Raw genomic sequence first — 25,067 nt, 5'->3', positions numbered from 1 at the left:
TTTAGATGGAATAAATGAAGTCAAAGTTTGGACAGTATTAACACACCATACAGGTAACTGTTTATTCAGCTTACTATAGGATGATGTATAACTAACTGTACATCAACTCTATTATATATTGACTGTAAATGAATGCACTCTTTGTGGCATTAACTACAAGAGGTACAGGCAATACAATGTTGAGAACATGTTTTATAAATTGACAGCACTGACAAAATCAATCTACTGAGCACACAAATCATCTGTCAGAGCTAAAGAACATGGTACACAAAAGCTTAGCTATTTGTTTTGAAAACATAATAGGTAGGTAAAGAAGTTTTGAGGACAAATATTTCAGCCTGCTATAAATATGCTTTAAAAAAAAACTCCATTTAATTTCTGAACATTTTATGTCTTGTGCTTACATTCATAACTATTTCACAGCTGAGAAAAGTAAAACTTTTGACATGGCTGTAACTGGAGGACAATTTACAGACTACTGAAACATCTATTTCACCTCCTGTATGAAAAGGAGAAGAGAAAAAAACCAAATGAATCTAGAAACAATGTCAAAAAGATACAATTATATGACAGCTTCTCAAATCAGTCACAGCGGAGAATCAAGAGACTAAGTACAGCTAAACCTAGCAAAATACAGGAAGAAAAAAAGCTCAGATAAAGATATGGCATAAGCATTTGGTATTACCTGCTGTGCAGAATCTCAAACACATAGGTGAAACAACAGGGAAGCCTCAAGATCTGAGTGCACTTCTACCTCAATGTGTTTAAGAACAAAAAAGCAGGAAGGGAGGGGATGGGATCTCAAGAATTTAGACAGAATTAGCAGCTCTGAACTCTGAGATTTACAGTTTAGTGACAATATTTATAAACAAGTTTACTTTTTGTTTTAAATAATGAGAGAATGACATCTAGAGAAGACCCACAATCTTGAGGTATTTTGCTGATGAAAAAAATTTATGATACACTACATGGATCTGTTACAGGAAAAGGGAAGGACTTTGGATGACTGATACCACAAAATGAATCCACCAACTGAGAACTGGAAGGAGTGCTCAGTAGGGTAACATTCAATTTCATTTAACAGATTGCAGCTTGGACATAAGAGTTCCTGCTGGAAGAGAATATAAACTCACAAACTCCAAAATGAGATGGTATCTATAATAAGCCCATCTTCCTAGAAATATCCCCCCTTAACTCTATGAAATCCATTACTATCCACCTTAAAAACACCTTATGGAGATACAGCACATATGTTTGGATTTCTTCTGCTACTCTTTTATTTTGAAAACCAACATTTTGATTCTAATTATCTAAAAAAGGTGAAATCACAATGTTCTATGTTTTGTTAGTGTTACCCAGGCAGATACTTTTAAAAGTAAAAGTTACTTTATACATTCTAAGATAATTAGAAAACAAAAAGCAATACATTGGGATTAACAGAATAAACCATTGCATCTTTATGTTCAGAAGACATAAAAAATAAAACATCAAAATTTCCACCAAATGAAGTAATTTCCAACATAAATCTCAATTCTTCTATTAAAAAAAACCCAACTGGTTGAGGTTCCAGAAGCAAATGTATACGTTTAATTATAACTTATATCAACTCACTTTAATTTGCCAAAGAGAAACCCTTGGACATCACTTTCCTCCTCCTCTTCCTCATCATCCTCTTCTTTTGTCTCATTTGCTCCTGAATACATAACACATGTAGACAATATAAGCCAAGAAAGTTATTGTAGTATTATGTTTTTATGAATTATAAAACAGTTAATAGAAACATAAAATCACGAAGTTGTCATTCCCAGAGGTAGTTTCAATTAAATTTATACTGACATATTTTGGCATCCAAATTAATTACTCTACAGAACTTTGCAACATTAAAATTAGTTTTTAATATAATTCATTCAGTGTTAACATTTTTTATATAAAATTACACAGGTGTGCTTTAACAGTTCACAAAACAGCCATTTCTCAGTTTGATTAAATGATATAGTATAACTCTCATCAGTCAACTACTACCAAATTTACACTTGAAAAGCCTGATGACCTTAAAGCACTTGAATCTCCAACTGGCATTTGATGAAAATAGTAGATCAGCTTTTTCCCCTTTTAAAAAACTAAACTATTTTTTTACATGACTCAAAGGTCATTAAACCTTAGCTTTACAAAAGAGAGTTAACTTTATTTTTATCTTGTGAATGGCCCTGCAAAGTAATTTCTCTGTGTCCCTAGGCTGTAGTTACCACTTTCTATAGTAAATGTCTTATTTCAATACATCGTAATGTGCACCAGTCCAAATTCTATAGTACATCATATCTTTTCTACAGAAGACTGTGAAAGTATTTCCACAGAAAATCAGAAAAAAAAAACAAACAAACAAACCCTAGCCTTGAAACACTAATGTGCAGATACTGTAGCCACTAGAATATGAGCAATGCCAACAATCGTAAAGTAACTGAAGTACAAAGGTAAACAATCTTAAAATTACTGAGAGGAAGAAGACCAGATTGTTTTGAAGAGCCACAGAAAACAGCAATTAGAAGTTAGAAAATTGACTGTATCCTAAGAACAGATCTTTACAAACGTTCTTGTGTATTTTGATTTCTTAGTTCTCAATTCCTGAGATTTTCTTCTGTAGACAGAAATTAAATATAACCTTCAAAACATTAATGACTAAATATTTGACAAATTGAAGATTTTAATGCATTTCAATAGTTTCTCCAGTAAGATACCAAATAAATTAAAAAAGCCACATACCTTTAACCTGCGTGTCATCTACTGCTTTATATTCTGTACTCTTTATTGCAAGTTCCACACCATATCCAGATAAATACATTTTCCTGGAATTTGGTTTCTGCTTGATGATATTATTTTAACAAAAGAAAAAAACATTAATTACAAAATGTACTTAAAGGAGATTAACAATATCTAATACTGTAACTTTAAAATGTTATGACATTTAAGTCATTACTTAAATTTATCTTTCAATTCAAAGTGCAAGGCATATTGGCAGTCCACTGAGAAGGCATGTAAAAGAAGGTGACAATGTCCTTAATCTCCTGCACATCACAGAAAGGCTGGTCAAAATTGTAATCTTCACACGCACACCTTATAGCACCGTACACAATTATTGATGTCTCACAATTCACATTTTCAACTAATACTCATTTCTTTGTAATGTTGACAGATTTCCAGGATGTTAAGAGGAAATACTATTTTTGCATCACACTTACTCTTTAAAAAAGTTTGATAAAACAATTAATCACTTTCTGCAAGGAGTAGTAATAAAATGTATTAAAGTATCACTGCGAAAAACAGGTTGCCACTTATTAAAAACAAACAACAGCTACTTGTAACTTTGGAGTGGAAGTTTGACATTCAATAGTGTAATTACACGAAACATACTTATTTCAAAATATATGTCCTAATTTGACCCAAATGTATGCAAATCCCCTTTCCAAAATGCAATTTGCACATGCAAAGCGGCAATTTCTTGAAAGCCTTTTGAGCTTTAACTTGCAATTTCTAAGAACCATTCTGTACTGAGTGAAAACCCAGCAGGGCTGGGAGGCTTCTCTGTCCACCCTCCAAGCAAAACTCAAGGCAGAGGGAGAACAGAGCACTCCATAAGTAGTCTCAGTGATACTGGCTAAAAAAAGAAAGAGATAGCAGAAAGACCGTACCTCTTCTGTTATCAATGTTCCCTCTTCTGGTATTTAATATAAAAAAGGAGGGAGAATCCATCCCAGTATGTACCAAAGAACAAAAATGGAGGTTGTGAGGAAGGAAGAAAAGGGAAGAAAGGTCTGAAGAGAGAAAAGGTGCAGCCAAGAAGACAACACACATTTGGGGAGACCATGATGCATAAGACAGGCAGAGCAATGAGACATTTAATATGCAAGTAGGCATTTAATTGAAATAAAAGCATAAAAGAACAAAGTTCAATAAAAACTAAACCCCATACAACTTGGAATTCAAGACTGGTTTCCTCAAATTCTCTATTTCATTACTGTGAGCAAACAACTCCAAGTCATCTGCAAACTACATATCTCGCTGAAATTCCTGGTCTACATAAATCACAGCAACCTCTCACTCCACCAGATTATTCTCAGATTAGTCACACTATTTAAGAGCTGTACTTTGAATATAAATCACAAAAGCCTTCTGTTGCATCCTAGGTTTGGGTTTAGATTAGGGGTTCTAATCTATGTTAGCTAGTCGAGTCCTGTGTACCCCCGTGCACCCCTCTCCCTGTGGTGGCTCGCTCCGGGCTGCCTGCCATTGGGACGTCCCCCTGTCACTCCTGTGACCACTCCCCTGTCCCGTCCCGGGAGTTGTGTGTCTGTCACCCCGATCCCGCAATCCCATTCGCCCCAGAGCCCCATGTCCGCCCCTGCCGCGTTCTCGTTGGTCGCTGTGGTCCAAGTCATCACCACGGAGCCTGCCCTCCCGCCCCTCCCGGGTCCCGGCCACCATTTCCCCCATGCAGGCACTGGAAGCGCGGGTCACGGCCCCTCCGCCGCAGCTCTCCACGGCCAATAAAACCTTCCCACCTCCCTCGTGGGTGATTTGGACATTCCTTCCCTCTTCGCCTCAGGCCCTCGCGCAAGCAAACAGAACCCGGCAAGCCCCAGTCGGCACACCGTGGCAGCGGCACGTGGGAACGAGCGGCGAACCCAAGCTCCGGAAGGAGGCAGTGCCAAAAGGCACCGGAGCTGCCCGGAGAAACAACGCACCGCCGCAGCCTTCCAATAATCAAAACTGGGGACAATATAATTCCATGTACTGGTATTTTTTTTGTTTTGTTTTGGGGAGAAGAGTAAGTTAAGAAAAGAATTCAGAAACATTATGTTTCAAATAGTGACACTATGGAACACTAACATTTTAAAACTGGTCAATGATACTGGCTGTGACAGCCCATGGTGCTGTATCTCAATGAACATGAGATTATGTGGAGAATATGTAAAAAATATAATTGGTAATTTCTCAATTTGATTCTCTATTCTACTTTCCATTTTTCTAATTCTAATATGTTACTAATATGTTCAGTCTGCTGCACAAAGATTCACCCGAGATCTGACACTGTACAAAACCCAGACATAAAACAAAAAAAAGGGATTTCAAGATTAGTAATGCAATCAGTGCTTGCACGCAGGACTGGTAACATTACCATGCTTTCCTGGCTTCATAGTTTGTATTTGGTGAGTTACTTACCTGGAGAGTTTTAATATTAGAAAATGTATTACATGTAATTTAGGCAAACACAAAAATAAATGTAGAAAAGGTGTTTTGTCAAAAAGCAAGCAAAGCAAACACAGAATGCTAACAGTTTACTGAAACAATTCAATGATTTGAATTGCATACCTGAACATAATGCCGGAGAACATAAACAATTTCCTCCTTTTGTGCCTTCTCAGATAAAATCTTGTGGAATTTGACAAAGTCTTTCGTACCCACTTCTGCATATAGAATAACCACTGGGCCATCCTCTTTGAGAGTTGGGAATTTATGGTCTCCCTTAAAAAGATACGGCCTGGGTCTGGTTTTAAAATAATGGTGATATTATGAAGTCAGAAAATTAATTAAAACAGTAGCACTTTTTCTACTTCATAATGTAAAAAAACTAGTAAGTGTTTATATGCTAAAAGTATACAAGCCATGTTAAAATCATCACAAAATAATCATGATTGCTCACAAACAAACCCAGAACAACAAATTCACAAATTAAAGTACAGGAAACTGAAAAATCAGCATCAGCTATAAATAATTGAAATATTTTATCAAATCACAACACACAGCATATGAAAAGCATAGCACTTGAAGATTCTGTGCATCAGTAACAGCTTGAAGCTTTTAATTTGAATGACACAGAACATTATCAGAGATGCACAGAGCAATCAGTGAGTAACAGAGTAGCACACGGAGATTGTGTGAAGTTTGAGAAAGCTGCCAACACACCTGGAAACTAACTGGGGTTATACTATTTTGAAACCATCAGGCTCTGTTAATTTAGCAAATTTTGACTGCCTACCTACCCTCCTAGTTGAAAACCAGGACTAGAAAAGTTATGTTGCAATGATTTCTTAGAAGAATAAAGACATATTTTGAATAAAACCTGGGAAAGATGGAGAAGTAACAGGGGATATGATTGAGTAATACACTCAAGGTACTAATTATTGATGAGCACACTTTTTCAAAGCTGCCTTTGCACTGACAATCAAAAGACCAGTAAACTGTCTCCAAGCACGCCCAAGACAAGCTAGGAAACTCTAATTCAACACACAGTACAGAACTGTGTGTGATAGACACTCACTGAAGAGCCATACTCGAAAGGTGTGAGCAGAGCACCATAGTTTCTGTGATGCAGATCTTTGGAACATATTCAGTGTAAAAAAACGTAAAGTAATTTACACTACAAAGGTAACCTTTGGAGGTAATGTGCTGCAAACCCTCACTTCAACCAGGAGTAATTTGTATGAGGTTACTCAGGGTTTTAATATCAATGTCCTATGTAAGTTTGGTAGGTATGCAATTAAGGACCTCATTTGTAAGGCAGAAATAAAAGGAGGGGCCCAGTTTAAGAATTAACTTGGGTGCAGGTAGCTGGGTGTCAGAGAAATATCAAGCAAGCTGTCCCACTGCTATCACAGGACAAACAGACCAAACAGGTGAGATCCAGGAGTCTGAAACAATTCTTGAATGAGAAAGCTCTGTGGAAGAATTGATCCAGATTTGCCCCAGTAAAAGCATATGTGCAGGATGTGACATGTGCAGCTTCCTTCTCATAACCAGAGACAAAGAGCTGCCACTTTCATGGAGAGAGTGGAAAACCTCAACCAAGTGAGCTTCTCTTTTTCTAACTTTATCCAGTCTACTTCAACCAACCAACGAAGGTGGTTACTGAGTGCTGCCATGACTTGAATAGTGACAGTCTCATATAACAATGAACATGCTTCATGAAAATATTAACTGCTGTAATGAAATAACACTGCACAGAGCTCCTCTAATGACCTTGGGTTGAGAATTAAAGTGTTCAGCCCTTGTAAATCCAAGATAAGCCTCTGTTCTTTGTTTTTCTTCAACACTGAATAGTAGTGACAAGGAATTGATTCTCCTGCTCTTAGAACTGAAAGGTAATTAGTTTCCTGCCATAAGAGATGCTCATAAGAAGGCTGTCTGAAAGACAAGGAAGAACAATTGGGCAGACAAAAAGAAAAAGATAAAAAAATTACAGAGATGTGGAGTTCAGCACTTGTTAATCAGTTACTAGGGTAGTACAGGCAACTATATGCTTGTCTAGATGGTACCCAGGATAGGATGCAGAAGCAATGGGATAGAAGACACCAAACATGTACCGACAAATGTAAGGCACTGATTGTTTTGAGCAAAATGTGATTTCTATTAATGGTTCTGCTCTTCACAGAAACAGCCCCAGAAACCTTAGTGTTGTGTTTTGGACAGTTAGCAAGATAAGCAATACCAACTATTTAACCATGTGTTCTTTGACATGCCCAGAGCCCTTGAGCTCTGGAGCTATTGCCCCTCCACACAAAACACTTCCAATTAGACCCACACAGTCCATTGCAACATGGCTGAAAATGCAAAAGACACAATCACAGTCGCTGTTGCATAAAGGACTGAATGAAGCAAAACCTTAACCTTGACATGCAGAATATTTGGGCTCTCCTTAGTCCAAAGAGCCTAAGACTTCCTGAATATGTTAGGTTGACATGATGAATCCACACAAAAAGAATGCTGCAGCTTCTTCTTTCTCTTCCAGTGAGATTTGAAATTATCAATCCCTAAAGTCAGGAGACTTCTAGCATCCAGGAAGAGGTGAGGAAAGGTTATGCCTTTCTATGAAGTAGACTCCTCTTCTACTCCTGAGCCAAGCCCTTGCAACCCAGAGAACCTTAACTGCAGTGACACTGACTATAGAGAAAGTACCCTGCTGACAGACCTATGTCAGACATGTGAAACTCTAAATTTGTATAGAAAGTATGCTGTAACTTAAACCCGACTATCCCATGTAAAAATAAAAATAAATAAAGGAAAAAATACATAATTGTCCATATGATTAGAGCACCAAAGGTCTATGATTTTATTTTAAAACCTACTCTACTTTGATTCATAACTGATAAACTCTAATAATATTAAGCTCTTTAGTAATCTATTTTTCCTCTTAAACCAGTTCATTATATTTACCTCTTAGAAGCCTTCTTCAGCAGCTTTTTTATTTCATTAGTCTTACAGGTATGCTTCTCATGGATAACCACAAATGCACTGCAGCCTTCTGGTGGAGGTTCATCAGCTGCAATCTAATATTTCAACAATTATACTCAACCAGAATGCTTTGATTGCACTTAAACTCACATCCCTTTGATTAAAATAACTCAACAGCTGCCATGAAGCTGTGTTTCTAATTAAGCCCGTTCAAAACTGGGTACATGTGGGGGGGAAAAAAATTAAAATATTAAGACCCTATAACCTTTGTGAGATGTAGTCTATTAAATGCAGTCACACTCCAGAAAATGAAAGGTACATTTCTGCTCTGTAAAGCCAGGAGAGAAATCTCCTCCACAAGCTAAAATCACAGACTATACTCTGAGATATTTTTAACTTTGGTTGCTATCAGCAATCATGTTAACATCCGAAGACTAGACGTCTAAACCAATAAATCCCAAACAAATAATGCCAATTTTTGATTCTCTCTCTTTCCCATCCCCTGCCTTTTTTTTTTAAAGCTCTACTCAGCTATTCCAATATGAAGTGGGAATCATGTGACTGAATGTCAGTGAGTCTGGATTCACCAGATGAAAGGTAAAAACAAAAAGACATGAGTCTCACATTATGATATTCCACCAGAGAACACCTGCAAAACTCCCTACCTTTATTACAGCTTATTATCTTTCAGAAATATGGACTTTTCACTTGACCCTAAAGGTGGCATTGCTAAAAGAAGTAGCAATTTTAGGTTTAGAGGCACAGTGAATTTACGTCCTCTCACTTTTTCATTAATAAAGCATGTTTTTCTAATTGTTCAACTTTTCAAATACTAAAACAATGAGAAAGATGAGAAATCCACTAAATAACAAATATAAATTACTTGACGCTACAGGAAATGTCCTACTCTGGACATGTCTGAATTCCCACAGGATTATTTGAAGCAATGCAAAAAAATCCCCACAACCCAAGTTTTCAAAAACGAACAATTTCAAAAGAATTCTACCCTGAAGGGAATGGTATCCATACAATTGAAGACGACTACTTGTTCTTGTCAATATAACCACCTTATAAAACATCACCTTTATCATGTTTGATTCCAAATAATACTGGCATATATTTTGGTGAACTGTAACAATGAACATTGTTTAGCCAAAATACCTCATTCAATCATGTACCAAATATATCAGGCAATACTGTCACCTGCTGAAACATCTGAACAGTTGGAGAGTAAGCCCGTATGGAAAGTGCAAACTTCAAGAGGTTGATTTGCAAATTGGATAAAAATTGTCCTGCTTTCTTCAAGATTAAATTGTAATACGAGTACTCTGAATCTGTCAAAGAGAGAAAAAAAAGAAAAGACAAACTTTTAGTATTTAGGTCTAAATGATGTGGCATATCTACCTACACTATATAACAGGCAACCATTAATGCCAGTGCTGCTTGGCATTCAAAAGTCTTCAGTGTTGTCCACTAATAGCTGTTTCCTTTCATACGAATCCAGAGGCCTAATAACACACATACAAAAAAAAAAAAAAAAAAAAAAAAAAAAGAAAAAAAAAAAAAAACTAACAAAAGAGAGCTCAACAGCACTAGTTCATATTGAAATTATTTTCAGAAATATAAAGACCCACTCAATAATATCTCTCAAAAAACCAATAAGGAGAGGCCCAAATAGAGCATTGTTTTACAAATAATTTCCTCACATTTAGTTTTGAAACACTCCAACCATGCAACTTACGTAAATAAGTATCTTCTAAAGGTGTCATTCTTTGGGCTACTCTCACATATTCTATTTCTTCCTTAAACAAGAGTATGACAATGGATACAACATGTGAAGTAGCTTCCCTGCTCCCTGTATATCTTGTATTTTCAAGGCCAAAATTGGGACTCTGATTAAGAAGGTAGGTGGATGGTGTCTAGGAATGACAAAAGTGGTAATACAGAACATTGGTTGGAAATAATTAACCTTCAATTCCCATTCTACAGGCATACTCAATTTTCATAACTAAGCAGCTTCTAGCCTCTCATTTTCTTCTTTACAATCCTGTTGTGGATGTAAAAAAAAAATCTTTTTTTGCTCTTAAAGCCTCTAATACCTTCTTTCTGCCTTCTCCTCCTTAAGACTCACTATTTAGAAAGGCTGAGTTTGCTGTAGTTCATTAGAAAAAAACACTAACATTAGAAAAGTATATAATCTGCATTTCAAGAAAGCTCCTTCCAATGAATTCTATATGATGTCCTGGTTTCAGCAGGGGTAGAGGTAATTTTCTTCCTAGTAGCTGGAACAGTGAGTGCTGTGTTTTGGATTTGATAGGAGAATAATGGGATAACACACTGAAGTTTTAGCTGCAGCTCAGCAACACTTACCCTGAGTCAAGGACTTCCCAGTTTCCCATGCCCTCCCAGCATGGAGGTGCACAAGTAGTTGGGAGGGAGCATGGCCAGGAGAAGCCAACCTGAACTGGCCAAAGGACTCCTCCATACCATGGAATGTCACACTTGGTATATAAACTGGGGAGCTGGCTGGGAGTTGTCAGCCTCTGCTTGGGGACAGGCTGGTCACCAGTGGGTGATGAGCAATTGTATTGTGCATCACTTGAGAGAAGTTTTATTCCTCTTTTTTTTCCTGTTGTTATTATTATTATATTTCAATTTATTTCAATGATTAAATGGTTTTTACCTCAACCCAGAGGTTGAGGGAAAGGTTTTTACCTTTTCCTAATGCTCTTCCTCATACTACTGGGGAGGACAGAGAGTGGAGATGTGCTGCTTAGTTGCTGGCTGGGGTTAATCCATGACATATAATTGTTACTGTCTTACATGAAATTCAATGGATGAAAAACCTATCTATGCTCTCTACACCTACACATAGCCTAGCAGAACCCAAACAGCAACAAAGCTGGTCAAGGCTCTCAAGAACAAGTCCTGTGAGGAGCAGATGAGTGAGCTGGGGATGTTTAGCCTGGAGAAGAGGAGGCGTAATACTCTCTGTAACAATCTAAAAGGAGGCTGTTGTCAGGTCAGGGTCAGCCTCTTCTCCCTGCCAGGTACCAACAGGACAAGGGGAAATGGCCTCAAGCTGTGCTAGGGGACATTCAGGTTGGACATCAGGAAGAATTCTTTCACTGAAGGGGTGGTTAGATCAGAGCCCATTAGAATGGGCTCCCAGGTAGGTGGTGCAGTCACCATCCCTGGAGGTGTTCAAGAAATGACTGGACATGGCACTTGGTGCTATGGTTTAACTGAAAGTGGCAATCAGTCAAAGGCTGGACTCAGCCTTGGAGGTCTTTTCCAACCTTAATCATTCTATGATTCTAAATGAGATAAATTTGGCTTCACACATTCAAAACATTGAATATAAACATGTGGAAGCAACAAATCTTTCCAGATTGAAACTTTTTTTTCAATAACTGTATTTTCAAACTTTCTTCAAATTATCTCCACAAAAATAAAATTAAACCTGAAATTCCTGCCTCTCCACTTGCCCTAAATAACATCCTATTAAAGACAACGAAGAGCCATTAAATATGTAATTCTAAAGATACTACCTCAATAAAATATTTTTACCACAAGTCTTTTTTTTGGTTTACAAATTTCATCTGTCCTTTTACTGGTGTATTTAAAACAGCTGACAATTTTTTCCTGGAAGACTATTACAATGATGATGATTTTAATAAGAAAAAAAAAAAAAAAGGATGTTCTTTTATCTGCCTTCAAAAAATGACTGTAAAACATTGACAAGGATCTGTCTATCAAATCATCCACTCCTACTACTTCAGCTTCTATTAACACTGTTGGCTTCTCTTAGAATAAAACTGGACTTTGAACTTCACCAAGACACATGAATCCATGCCAAATACTATGAGCTACTTAATGCAAACCCAATTTTTAGAGTTTATTACTTACACAGAATATTCTGAAATGGAAGGAACCCCCAAACATCCTGAAGTTCAACACTACAGTGAACTTAAGCGGACTCTTAAAGCCTGTACACAGATTGAACCTGTGACCTTGGTGTTATTAGCACCATGCCCTAACCAACTGAGTTAATTTCAGCTAATCAGAACTATGGTTTAAGCATTGCAAATTATTTTCACTACCTGCCCTCCAAGCTTATTTTAACATTGCCAAAAGAGTAGAATTCATAGTAAGTTTCTTAGGATGTTACAGGGAATCACAAAGAACCAGATTCTTCTGGTTATAAGATCGTGCATGACACCATATTACTACTAAATCATTAACAAAGTCAATTTAAAAGTAAATAAGAGACCACATTAAGAGGATACAGCTCCAGACTGCAGACATCTGAATGTATGAACTTCACATCAGTGAACTTTCATCCTAGCCATGTGAAATATAGCCTAGCGGCCAACAAGACCTGAAAAGCTCACTCTGAAGATGCCTTCATTAGTCTGCTGAAAAACTCTCTCAACTCCTGTAGCCAAATTGATTAGATTGACTACAGCAAGAACTGAACAGTCAGCGAAGCAGACTCACATTTAAATGCTGACATTTCCTATCCACCATTTACAGTAGTATCTTTTATCACAGGCAAGTTAAACATAATTAAAAGAGACAACCAGGGCAATCACAAAAGATAAGAAAGTATTATAGCACAGCTCCTCAGACCTCATGCACACATATCACAAAATTAATCTGAATATATGCTGGTAACCCACAAGAGAATTCAAACTACTGAGGCACAGGAGGTAGGGAGAGTAAACGTAAGGGACATAATTAATCAGAAGAACACAGTGTGCTGAACTTGGTGGGATGGATGTATGAGGCTTTTCCAAGTGCATAGATATGAATGTCTGGATCCACAGATCAGCTAAGGAATTAGAGATCTCAGGTAACAGTAGTTCAGGCAATCACTGGCCAGTCAAATCTCTATGTCATCCAAGCAAGATGTCAGTAAAGAGATAATACTTTATTTTATTGCATTATTAGTATAGAAATCAGTTTGTGAAACTGATTCCTCTGGAATCTTTAAGGTTTATATACACATAAAAATACTTCTTTAATTTAGTTGTGAATAATGTGTAGTCTTCTAAATTGCAAAAAATAATTTGCATGATGGTTGTTTTTATGAAATATACTGTTACATTTTTTCAGAGAAAATTGCTTCCATAGAGAAAATATGTTTGCATGTTGGTTTTGTTTTGGTTTTTAATATATATTTATGAGGCTGCTGAAAATTCACTATATAAACTGAAGCACTTGGGAAGACAGTAAACACTCAACTCAATAATTAGCCAGCAGGGAACTGGCTATTTACTTTCCCTCAGTGATCATAAATTAACCTTTAGGGATATAAAAGCAGCAGCAAGTTTAAAATGCTGTCTTCAGTATTTTGTAAGTGCTGGTTTTAGTATGAAATTTTTGCAGCTTTCATTTCTCTGTAACATACCTGCAGCTCAAAATAGCATCATCTGCCTTTCCTAGTATTTCACAAGCCTAGCAGAAAATATGTTGCACATTATGTAGATATAAACAATGTTGTCCATGTTCCCTGAAGACATTAATTCAATACAGTGTATGCCATCACTAACCTTTTCATGTTTTCCATATGGTATAATCAAGTTGCTGCCCAAGTTGATTTGAGTTCATATTGAAAAGGAAAATAGTTAAAACCCACCAAATGCATCACTAGACTAAATGTTTGACCAAATTCCATGTAGAAAATTCTTATCAAATCCATTAAACTGCTACAAATATCACAGCTAAACAGACCATTAATAAATCTAATTCAGTAATGCTAAATATTTTAAATTAGCAAATTAACAAGAGATGTTGATTATTCTAAATTTAAAACCAAAAGTTCTGAGAACTGATTAAAAAAAAAATTGAAAATCATCCAAGGGAGGATTTGGAAGAAAAAAAGCAAGCTACCCTACTTGATTTTTTTAAGTTGCCTTCTAGCTTTAACACTTTACTACTCTTCTGAAACATTAAACTGTATTTTGGGATACAAGTCTATAACTGAATTCCTCTATAAACCCAGATTTTCAGCTTCAAATCTAGGAATTCCTTAGCTTTTATGAAAATGTTTCTATTAGACAAACAAACAATGCTTTCATTTCCTGGTTATTCATCCTGTCTACTCTTGGCATCACTCAGAGAATAACTGATAAGTCAATTACCTCAACCAATCCTTTTTTAGCTTGATCCTTTAATTTACTGAAGTAATTGTTGCTACATCAGTTTCAACACATCATGAACATCCCTCTACGTCCATGTGTCTTGACATGCAGCAGTTATGACAGAACTCATTCCACTCCATATAGAGGACCAACATCTCCTCGGATGTCCAGTATTACACACCTCGCTGTAAACTCCGCCACTGCAGTCTTGCAGTACCAGACTCTTCACTCAAGCTAAGCACTTTATTGTAAATGCCTAATGCAGACTTGCTGTTCATGAAGAGCATCCATTTCCTTGGATTAAGACTACCCCAACTATGACTCAACTTTCAGGAAAGTCACTTGGTGCAAGAACTTCAAAATTTTCCTGCATTATTGTCATAGCTGTGTATTGGCCATACACACCTATATGTACAAGTGTAATACATACATGTGTATGTATTATATATAATACAAACCTCTACTGCTCAATATGCTTAATTAAAGTAGTATTTTAGTACAATCTCGAGGTTGCCAACTGCCAGCATCAAACAGTTCACTGGCATGATAGATCATGGAGATCATCCTACTGTAATTTATTTATTCTCAATCACAGTTTATCCAGGTGAAGTAGGTATTTAAGTAACAGCTAATTTCAACAGACATCTGTGTCACTAATAGTAAGTATCATTAAAGCTTCAAACTCCTTGGAAAGTGTGTGTCTAAGCAAGCAAAAAAGAGATGGCTGATAAAAAAAAACCTGACACATCACCTAATACAGCAGTCTTATCTCAAGGCAATACCAACTGCATCTAAACCACTTATAGAAGAAAAAGAGTAAGTTAAAAGTGATTTTTGGAGGTCACCTTACCCAAACTGTTACTTAGAGAGGTAATTTCACGGCTTGACTAGGTTGTTCAAGGCTTCATGCAGTACAATTTTGAATTATCTCAATGAATAGAGATTCCAGAGCCTCCTGGAGCAGTCAGTTTCTGTGTTTACCCAATCCTATGGCAGAAACATTTTCTCTAGTATCTAACCACAAGTTCCATATCTCAACTTCTACCCTTTGCTTTTTTTCATACTTCTGTGTACCTTCAGGAAGGGCCTGGTTCCACTTCCTTTGCACATTTCCCTACTAGAAAACTGAAGATAAGCGGTCTCTCCTTAGTCCCTCCTTTCTCAGGTTCATTCACAGTTCTCTCAGCCTTTCCTCAGAAGTCTGCTCCACCTCCCTAAGCATTGCAGAGATCCTCTCCTAGATTTGCTCCAATGATGGACTCTTGTCTTTCCTTTCACAGAGAGCCCCAGCATGGCCCCAATACTCCAGATTCAGTCCTACAAGTGCCTCATACAGTGGAACAAACACTTTCTTTGACCTGTTGGCTACCCTCTTGCTGCTGCAACCTGGCATGTAGTTGGCCTTCTCACTGTTTGCAAGGATCCCCATTCTGCCTCTCAAAAAAACACTTTCTAGTCAGTCAGCAGCCAGATTATGCTGTTGATGAGATTATTCCAGCCCATGTGCAGGGAGTCTGTGAAGCACCTTTGCTGAATTTCCCAGTGTTTCTGTTGGTCTGTCTCTCCAGCCTGCCAAGTTTTGTGTCATTCCTAACCTTGTGGAGGGTGTAACACATGCCACTGTCCTGTGGGCTGAAAAAGACCTTAAACAGCATTAGTCAACAGCACTTGCCTCAACAAATGCTACTAGCAGCTGACCACAGGTCAAATTCTGCACCTACTTCCATTTTCCATGTCCCCATGCCTTATACGGGATGGCTTTTAGCAGCATTCACCACCTGGGCATTCTATTCTCAGTGACTCTCTCTGGTTTTGCATACACTTCTGACCTTGGGATATTCATCCTACAGTAATTTTTGGGTGGGTTTTTTTCATTTCCCCAATTGATACTATATAATTAAAATCACAGATCTTTGTACATTTCTGCTTGTACTTTTTTCATTCTAAAGAAACAATGAGGAAAACACAAGGAGACAGTAAAGTCAAAAATCACATTTTACTCAACATAAAAGCACATCATGGAATCAAGAGCAGCAAAATTACGTTTACCATGCGTGTCCCTGTTCCCTTCCTAATAATCTTTTAAGTCTACTGGCTGCTTGGGGCACTGCTGAGCACTCAATAACATTATCAGATGCACATTTTGAAATTGTATTCAGTCAGACACAATTGTTGAAACATGTTGTTTCTCAAGTTCTCTCTCCCATATACAGCATTTTTCATGTACCTGCACTTCTCACTGTCATTTTCTGCATGATCTTTCTACAATTTGTTAGCTTATGACTATTAATTTAACATTCAATTCCCCTCTAGTCTCTTCCAGTGGTAGCATTAGGTGCTCGCACTCATGCCTAAAGAGTTGTACTGTTCTGTAAATAGCGAGCAGAATGAAGCAGCCTTACCTTGTTTTGAAACCTTTTTCACCTTGTTCATCTGTTAACCTACCAAGCAGGTCTAATACTGCCTAACCTGGTGTAAAACCCCATCGGTCTCCCAATTTCTCATTACCATGGACATTTCTAGTAAACTTCTCTTCAAGGTTTCTTCTGGGGTGGCTTTTTATGTTTCTTTTGCTGGATAATATGCTTTGGTCTTCTCTCCAAATTTCTAACATCTTAATATTCTTCTGTCTAATCATGCAAGGCTTTTTTAGTCCTATTTTGTCAGTGATAAACCTTTACTCTAAAACATCAGTACTGATGCTGGAAAACAGCCTCCATGCTATGTACAAGTATTAAACCTTTTCTGGTAATTCTTTGAATTTTTCCTTTAATGTTTCCTAGCATTCTCGTTTTAGTTATTTGTGTGATTTTATGCCCTGCAAGCCTCCATCTTACAGAAAACATGAAGTCTCTTGACAACTCATGTAAGAAGGTAGGTATCTTTAATCTTTACACTTCTGTTCCATATTGTAAGAGCAGTTCAGTCCATCTCCTCTTCCTTCCCTTTTTTAAACTCCTCTGCAAGTATTGCTCTTAGGGGAAAATATGCTACAACTTTCTGGAAGAAACCTACCTAGTAAGCAATAATGGAAGAGTCAGGCTTGATCTGCCTGGAACTAATTAATGTGTTGTGCCCCAAAGTTAAATACAGCACAAGGTAAGATATTAAAAACCAGCATGCTGTTTAACTTACCTCCTTGCTTATAAACCGTTAATTCTCGCACAGTTTCCAAGAACTGCCAAAACTTCTCATTACCATCTTCTGCAATAAATTCACTGTTTAAAAATAAAAATTAGTTATCCATAGGTTGTTTTTGTCCAAAGATGCACCACAGCAAAAACCTTGAGTTGTTTAAAATAATAAATACCCATCAGCAACCAAATGTTAGATATCCAATGACTAACAACCAACTCCATACCATAAACATTGAATTGAGCTGTATTTTGGTCAAAAGATATTTTGAACAAAGTACTATCATCCAAACTCAACAATCAGAGCTGTAAAGCATGCAGACTATTCTCGTGTTACAGAAAACCCCCAAATGTTCACTTTATTTTTTCCATAGATATTTCAATATACACTTATAAACTATATCAATTCAGTACCCAGATTTTATTTAATAGTAGCTAACTATACAAATAAGAACACACTCTCTGTCAGGTTATAGTTTTTCATTAAATTACAGGCTTTCATCAATGACATCTCCTTTGCATGAAGGGAGACTGTCAAACTGAAACACTTTCAAACCTGGGCTAATCCTTAAAAAGCAAAAAAGGTAAGATTTATTTTATACTAAATACCACCCTTCAACTTTTTTTTCAAACCGGAAGAGGCAAAGTTTAAGTTAGATATACATAAGAAATTCTTTACTGTAAGGGTGGTGAGGCATTGGCTCAGGTTTCCCAGAGATGCCGAGGATGTCACATCCCTGGCGGAGTTCAAGGCCAGGCTGGACAGGGGTCTGAGCAACCTGGTCTAGTGCAAAATATCCCTGTCCATGGCAGGGGGGTTGGAACTAGATGGTATTTAATGTCGCTTCCAACCCAAACCATTCTGCGATTCTATGAATTACAGGTAAGGTTTGTTATTTTCCTTAGGGGAACATCAGTTGCTTTCGCTCTCCCTGCTTCTGTCTACCAAAAAGTTCCATTTGCTAGCATGACTATATTGTTTTCTAATCTTTACTTTGGAAGTTTGCCTCTCCTTTGATTACAGAAGCTTGCGGTTCTACCCTTCATGGGTGTTCTCCAAACAGCAGCAAGTGAGTTTAAAAACAAAACAAATTTAAGCCAAATGGGCAGGGGAGCCACAAGCATCTAAAACTGGCAAACATTTTCCCATTCTATTGTGAATCACAGAGTGGTTTGGGTTGGAAAGGACCTTAAAGATTATCTGGTTCCAATCCCCTGCTATGGGCAGGGACACCTCCCACTAGAGCAGTTTGCTCCGAGCCCCATCCTTGAACACTGCCAGGGATGGAGCATCCACAACTTCCCTGGGCAACCTGTTTCAGTGGCTCACTACCCTCGCAGTAAAGAATTTCTTCTGTACATCTAGTCTAAACCTACTCTCAGTTTGAAGCCATTCCTCCTTGTCCTCTCACTACATGCCCTTGTAAGAAAGGCTCCCTCCCCATCGTTCTTGTAGGCTCCCTTCAGGAGGCTGAAATTAGGTCACCCCAAAGCCTTCTCTTCTCCAAGCTGAAGTTGTGATTGCAAGTTAACAGTACCTTTTAAAGTACCTTTTAAAATACCACCGTGTTTCACTTTTACAGGTCCACATCTACACTAGCACCTTTATAATCACTTAATTAAGGTGCAAACTACTTGGGGGCAGACGAAGATGCTACCCAGCGGAAGGCGGGGATCGTGTAATTGGCCCATTACATCTCCTCAACCCAGCGACCTGCAAAACGCCTGAGCAGGTTGAATACGAAGCCGCTTGTACAGCTCCCTCACAGCGTGGGAGAGCCTTGCCAGCATGGTCCACAACACTTTCCGAGGGGAGAAAGCAGTTCAGCCTCACATCCAACACGTACTTTAACGCACCCTCCGACAGAGAGAAACGCTGCCAGCCCTCCTTCCCGCTCAGTGGAGGGAAAAGGGGGTCCCTCCGCCCTCCTGTTCCCCAGGAGACAGTCGGGACAGGCGGCCGCTGGCAGGAGGAGAAGAAGGAGAAAGAAGAGGAGGAGGCTGCACGCACCTCGCCTCCAGCAGCAGCGGGGTCGCCGGCCACTTCGCCGCCAGGCGGGCGGTCACAGGCTGTGAGGAGGAGGCCGGAGCGGTGCCGCAGGGGCACGGCCGGGCGCAAAGCAGGGCGAGCAGGAGCGCCGGCGGCAGCAGCGGCGCCCAGCCCGCCATGAGGAGCAGCGGTGCTCGGGGACGCCCAGCCCCGCACGGCCCCGGCGCGCGCCCCGCCCACACAGCCATGCCGCTCTCCTACTGGCTGCGCCGCGCCCTCGGCGTTGCGCTATTGGTCAGCCCGGAGGCCAAGCAGCGGCTGACGGAGCATAAATAGCGGGGCGGTCGGCGCCGTGACACGCGGCGCCAGGAGTGCGCAAGCGCAGAAGCAGTGCTGCCGCCCCCCTGAGGCACGCCTGGCCCCGCCCCCCCCCCCCGCCGGCGTCGGGGCAGTCCCGTTATTTTTTAACTTTTAAGTTTCGGATTGTTTAGTGCAAGTGTGTGATTTACGTATGGTGCCCTAGGCTTGGGTCGCGGTGGCTGCAGTAAGGACATGGCTGTGTCCAGGGACAGCAGCCGTCTGCCCTGGCCTCCCGCAACCTCCCCGCTGACCGCGTCCTGGCGGGCTGCTCTCCCTCGGCCTTCAGCCTACAAACAGTAGTACAAGTCTTACTCTGGGTGGGCAGCTTCAGACGTAATATATACGTACGGTTGTTCCTCTGACAGAAAGGCGTTTATTTTCCCCTTCCTCCAAGTTTTCCAAATTTTGACGTGTATTTTGTTTCCTATCTGCATATTTTTTTTCCCCTCAAGAAGCATGAGCTTCACAGGAACTCTGCCTCTACTTTTTGCCTAGCTTACCGTGGAATTTCCAAACTCGTGTTCTCTAATTTCTATTTTTTTTTTTTTAATGTGTTCAAAATCTGCGTAGTTAATTCAATTTCCTCAACAGAGCTGCTACATTCCCTCAGATTTTCACACCTAAGAGAGGCTGGTGCTGCTGGAGCTGTGTTGTGGGATGTTAATCAGGTCTGCATAGTTGTTCATTGGAGGAAGAATCCCCCAGCTGTATTAAAAATAGGGAGTATTGCCTTTTCCAAAATGTGACTCATGGAACTTGAAGCTGAAAGCTGGAATGTCTTACTCCTGCATACATTTTAATTTATTTTGCACACAGTCATCTCCTGACTGCTAAAAGTTGCTTTGTTGGTGGTGAGAACCAGTGAGGGCATAACTCTGAGGAGAAGGTTGTGGATTTTATAGTTTGGATGGTTAGTGCTCATCTCAAACTATGGTACAGGAACTTGCCTTCACAGAGTGCCTATACTTTACATGCTTCTGGGTCTTTATAATATCTAAGTATGAAAAATACCTCCTGAGGGTCATTCATATGTAAATTCAGCCTGGGGCCTTTGTGGCTGATCTTTTTTGAACTTATTCACACAAATTTGTGCTGTTGTAAGACCTCAGATAATTTCCAGCTACCACTGTGTCACCTCAGTGATGCCAACTTTAATGTTAACAGGTTAAGTAAACCTTACCTAAAATTGGTACATACAATTTTATTTATATTTCTGCAGAAATAATGAAAACCACAGGAATATTTCTTTTGGTTTATGTGTAAAGCTGTTAGAAATAAAATAAAAAAAAAACCAGCATCTTTTCTATGGAGAAGGGCAGTGAAATGAAGTTAAGCAGCTTAATTTCTTTCATACTGACAGTTCAGGAGTTGCTTCTGCTGACTGGGATGGCATGGCCAGAGTACTGTACGGATTAGTTAGTTTGGTTCCCTTGTCTTTCTGTGCTAATAACCCAGGTATGGGGCCAAACTCTTCCATTCATAGAAAGTGCACATGTGATGAACTGATAAAACACACTTCCACCACTCCCTAGCAAAGTTCAAAATGCTTTTGATGAACTTGGAAGAGCTCATGCTGCACTTGTTCTGCACAGAGTAGGCCATAGCTGGTTTATATTGACTATCTACCAAAACACATAACAGTCCAAGTTATCCTATAGTTAAAGGAGTTACAAGTTGCTTTTTTGATGTTTCTTTAAGCAATACTGAGATGTACATAGCACATTCCCCATGTACATACATTTATCATGCATTTTTCATATCTCCATGTGATTCAATGTGATGATGGATGTACCCACCTTACCCTAATCTATCAATTGCTTTTCTATATAAAGCTGCTCTCTTATATTTCATTTCATATTGATATTGAATAGTCTGCTATTGTTGCTTAAATGTGAACTCCTAAGCTTGTACTTTTTTCATCTTGAGCTGTGACAATTTATGACTTGCCATACAAGAAGGTAAGGAAAATCTGTTGGCAGTGGCTATGGAAATATAACTAGCTTTGAATTCAGTGGCAAGGTAAAACGGTAGCTCTGAATCAAAGGTCTGATCATTACTCTGTAGTGAGCTACAGAAAACAGCCAGTCCAGTAGTTTTCTTGAGAAAAGATCCTTTCTGCTTAAATACAGAAACCTCTGTTAGACAGAGAATCTTTGTGCTGAAATATCTCTATCTTGCATTTAGGGTTTTTGTTTTATTAGAGGCCTTGAATTTATGATCATAGATAGGCAAAATGAAGTTGGAAGGGACCTCAGGAGGTCTCTAGTCCTGAGTCTAGCCTCCAGCTCAGAACAAGGTTCGATCTGAGGTCCAGTCAAGTGTTGAAAAAAAATCCAAGGCAGGCACCTGCAAAACATTTCTGGGCAACCTAATCCATTGCTTAAGATGCAGTTTGGATTGTTCCTTGGAAAGAAATACTGTGTTGTACGAGAACATTGTATTCCTTATAAAAGCTTTTTGCATGTTTATCAGTTTTTCCTTTGCTTTACCTTAACTACATTCTAGCCATGAAGAGCCAGTACATACTTTAAAAAAAATCTGTTTCTGTATATTTGAGACAGGCAGATTTTAATCTGTTAAGCAAAATGCAAATCTAGGAGATGGAGAGCAGACTTAATCTTCATTTCTACAACAGATTTTTCTGTATTTAAGTATTCCAAAAAACACTTGGCCATTCTTGTACATACATTCCATATATATAATGTGAAAAAAACCTTAGTTCTCTGAAACCATTTTTCAGCAGAACAGAAAAACAATTAGACACAAAATTTAAAATTATTCATATTGCAGCTGTGCAAATAGAAATTGATTATCATAGCAGTTTCAGTGTGAATAGGGGGAGTGATTAATGAATGCTTCTCAGTAAGATGCAAATGTTTTGTAAGTCACAGTAAGCTATATCTATTTTATAAAAACAGTAGCAATAACTAAAAATAAGTTGAGCTTCATCAGCATATTCACTTAGCTGAAAATAAAACTTTATTTTCTTTACAGATTGAAAACAATTTTCATGGTGAAAGGTTTCTTTTCTCCCTAACTTGGAGGTAATGTAAATGTCAAACACTAATCAAATGATATTCCTGTTACATGGTTATTAACTGGTGGCTTCCTGAGCAGTAGCTGCTGGTATCCTTTTACCTTGTGTGAGATTGGAGGCCAATCTCTTCAGAACCTGTCAAAGTCACTACTATGACAGGCATTTGAGGTGTCTCCCCAGAAAGACTAAGGATGCTGTACTGCATCGATTTTGGTCTGTTCCATTATAGAACCAGCCATGGTTATTTGATTAGCATATCTCAATATATTGTTATTCTGGAGCAGACCATGCAAAATATATTTCACAGTCTGTTAACTTTTCATTTTGATTTACAGGGATGAGCCAGTGAAAGAAGAATTGATGCAGAAGTAACATAAGTCTGGTTTCAACAGCTCACAGAATCTGCTCAGTGGCAACTTTCTAGCAATGAGAATTTATGCTGCTTTGCCATGCCCATGCATACAGCTGCAGTGATAGTAAATGGCTTGCTGCCAGCATGCTTCTCTTTCCAACTTTTATGGAAAAGAAAAAAAAAAAAGTGAAAAAGAGATAAAAAGGAAACTGGAGCAACATTTTGCTTTGTGAAACAAACATAGAAGTTACAGCCTCTTATTTAAAATTATCCACCTCAGAGATCTGCAGAATATACTTCCTGGACCAGGTCAACAAACTTCCTACAAAACTCTGAGCATGTCTGTACTGTGTAGTGGTGAACAGTAAAATGGTCGTAATGGGGAATGCAGCTCCATTTGGATACACCAGCTCAAGTTCATAAGCAATGCCACTGCTCTGCTGTGCCAACGGTATGCTCGCATTGATTTTTGTATTGCCCTGGCTCCTACCATGTCAAATCTGAGCAACTAACTGCACCAGTGGATAAAAGCAGGGCTTATCTACCATGTTGCAGGGGGTTTTCTGAGTTTGTCTATGCTAAATCTTAGCTTATTATTCCTGGGTCAAGCTCATCATGTAGCATGAGCTGGCACTTCTGATGCCAACTAACAATCTTGGTTGTTTACTGATATGTGCTCATAATCTCTTATTTACAATATGCTGTGAGGTTCTTGGGTGTTGAAAAACAGTACATTTTTCCTTCTTTCTCTAATTGTAAGTTGTGAATCTATGTACTCAGTGACAGGAGCACAGGTGATATGCTGATGATATATAATTTAGCCTAAAATGTACAATAAGGTTATTAAATCACCATTGTTGATGATTCAAATAATAGCCACATACTTGTATTTTAGACCTGATTTGTCACATGCAACTGTTTGGGAGATTATAACTTCAGAAGATAAAATATTTATAAATAAAATGCACAAAGTTATGTATTTTTAGATTAATTGAGAAGCTGGTATGGGCAATGAAATGCCTCAGGACAGTTCTGGCCACATAGTGTCACACCAGCACCAAAAGAGACTTTAGTGTGAAGGTATAGAAAGAAAATACACTATTACCCAGAATAGGGTAGGATTTGAACTGTAGGCCTATCATGTAGGGATCAAAAGGTGCTATTGCTACATGCAAGGTGGCAAATATAAAGATAAAATGTACCTGTACAACAAAGTATATCAGTGATTTTTCCTCTTTAGTCAGATCAGTGAGCGGAGTTCTGTACCCTTTCCAGAATGCCTAAAAAATATAACTTGGGATATCAGCCAGTGAGCCTGAATGTGCACTCAACCAAGTCACCTTTGACAGAAGCGAGGACTGCAGAACCATGACGTACTGTCTAATTAAAGCCAAGTGCAGTTTTTCTTTGAACAAACTCTTCTATCCTTTTTAAACTGGGTCAGAATTGCAATTGTATTTCCACCTGCTCAGGGTGCAGCCTGCACCATCCAGAGTGCTCCAGTGATAGCATATGCTGGGAGGCAGAGCTCTTTGACAGCAGCTCCTGGCTCAGGCTGAAGTACAGACTCAGAAGAAGCATAGCCTTGCAAGGTGGCATGGGCTCTTGAAGAGGTAACTTGTGCACTACTCCCTGTTGCTGGTTCTGCATAGAGCAGCATTTGGGTCACAGCAGAGCTGGGTGCCAGGACCAGCTGGCTTGCAGGCTTTGTGTGACTGAGCACCTGGCGGGACAAATCTCGTGTTCATTCCTCACTTCCTATTGAATGTCTTGCTAGCGCACCTCTAATTAAGGAACAAAAACTATAATGCACTTCTTGAGA

General features: G+C 38.8%; 1 protein-coding gene and 1 long non-coding RNA gene across 3 annotated transcripts in view; one reads left to right on the top strand and one right to left on the bottom strand.

Annotated features, from left to right (window-relative positions):
* Positions 1-19,675, bottom strand: part of UGGT2 (UDP-glucose glycoprotein glucosyltransferase 2) — a 75,756-nt gene extending 56,081 nt beyond the window's left edge. For both annotated transcript variants that reach the window (XM_053934018.1, XM_053934021.1), the window contains exons 1-7: positions 19,518-19,675; positions 17,508-17,590; positions 9,430-9,560; positions 8,209-8,321; positions 5,368-5,542; positions 2,761-2,857; positions 1,612-1,693 (exon numbers count right to left, since the gene is read on the bottom strand). In XM_053934018.1, coding sequence (XP_053789993.1) covers positions 1,612-1,693; positions 2,761-2,857; positions 5,368-5,542; positions 8,209-8,321; positions 9,430-9,560; positions 17,508-17,590; positions 19,518-19,675 — 839 coding nt within the window. The remainder of the gene's footprint in view (positions 1-1,611; positions 1,694-2,760; positions 2,858-5,367; positions 5,543-8,208; positions 8,322-9,429; positions 9,561-17,507; positions 17,591-19,517) is intronic.
* A 312-nt stretch (positions 19,676-19,987) lies between these two features.
* Positions 19,988-24,691, top strand: LOC128784163 (uncharacterized). Its single transcript, XR_008429386.1, has 3 exons — positions 19,988-20,524; positions 22,851-22,900; positions 23,229-24,691. It is a non-coding gene; the product is annotated as an uncharacterized LOC128784163 (long non-coding RNA).
* The last annotated feature ends 376 nt before the right edge of the window (positions 24,692-25,067 follow it).

The sequence above is a fragment of the Vidua chalybeata genome, chromosome 2 (genome assembly GCF_026979565.1).
Source record: "Vidua chalybeata isolate OUT-0048 chromosome 2, bVidCha1 merged haplotype, whole genome shotgun sequence".
NCBI classification, from domain to species: domain Eukaryota; kingdom Metazoa; phylum Chordata; class Aves; order Passeriformes; family Viduidae; genus Vidua; species Vidua chalybeata.
Note: the sequence above shows the minus strand (reverse complement) of the source record. Positions and strands in the feature narration are given on the sequence as shown.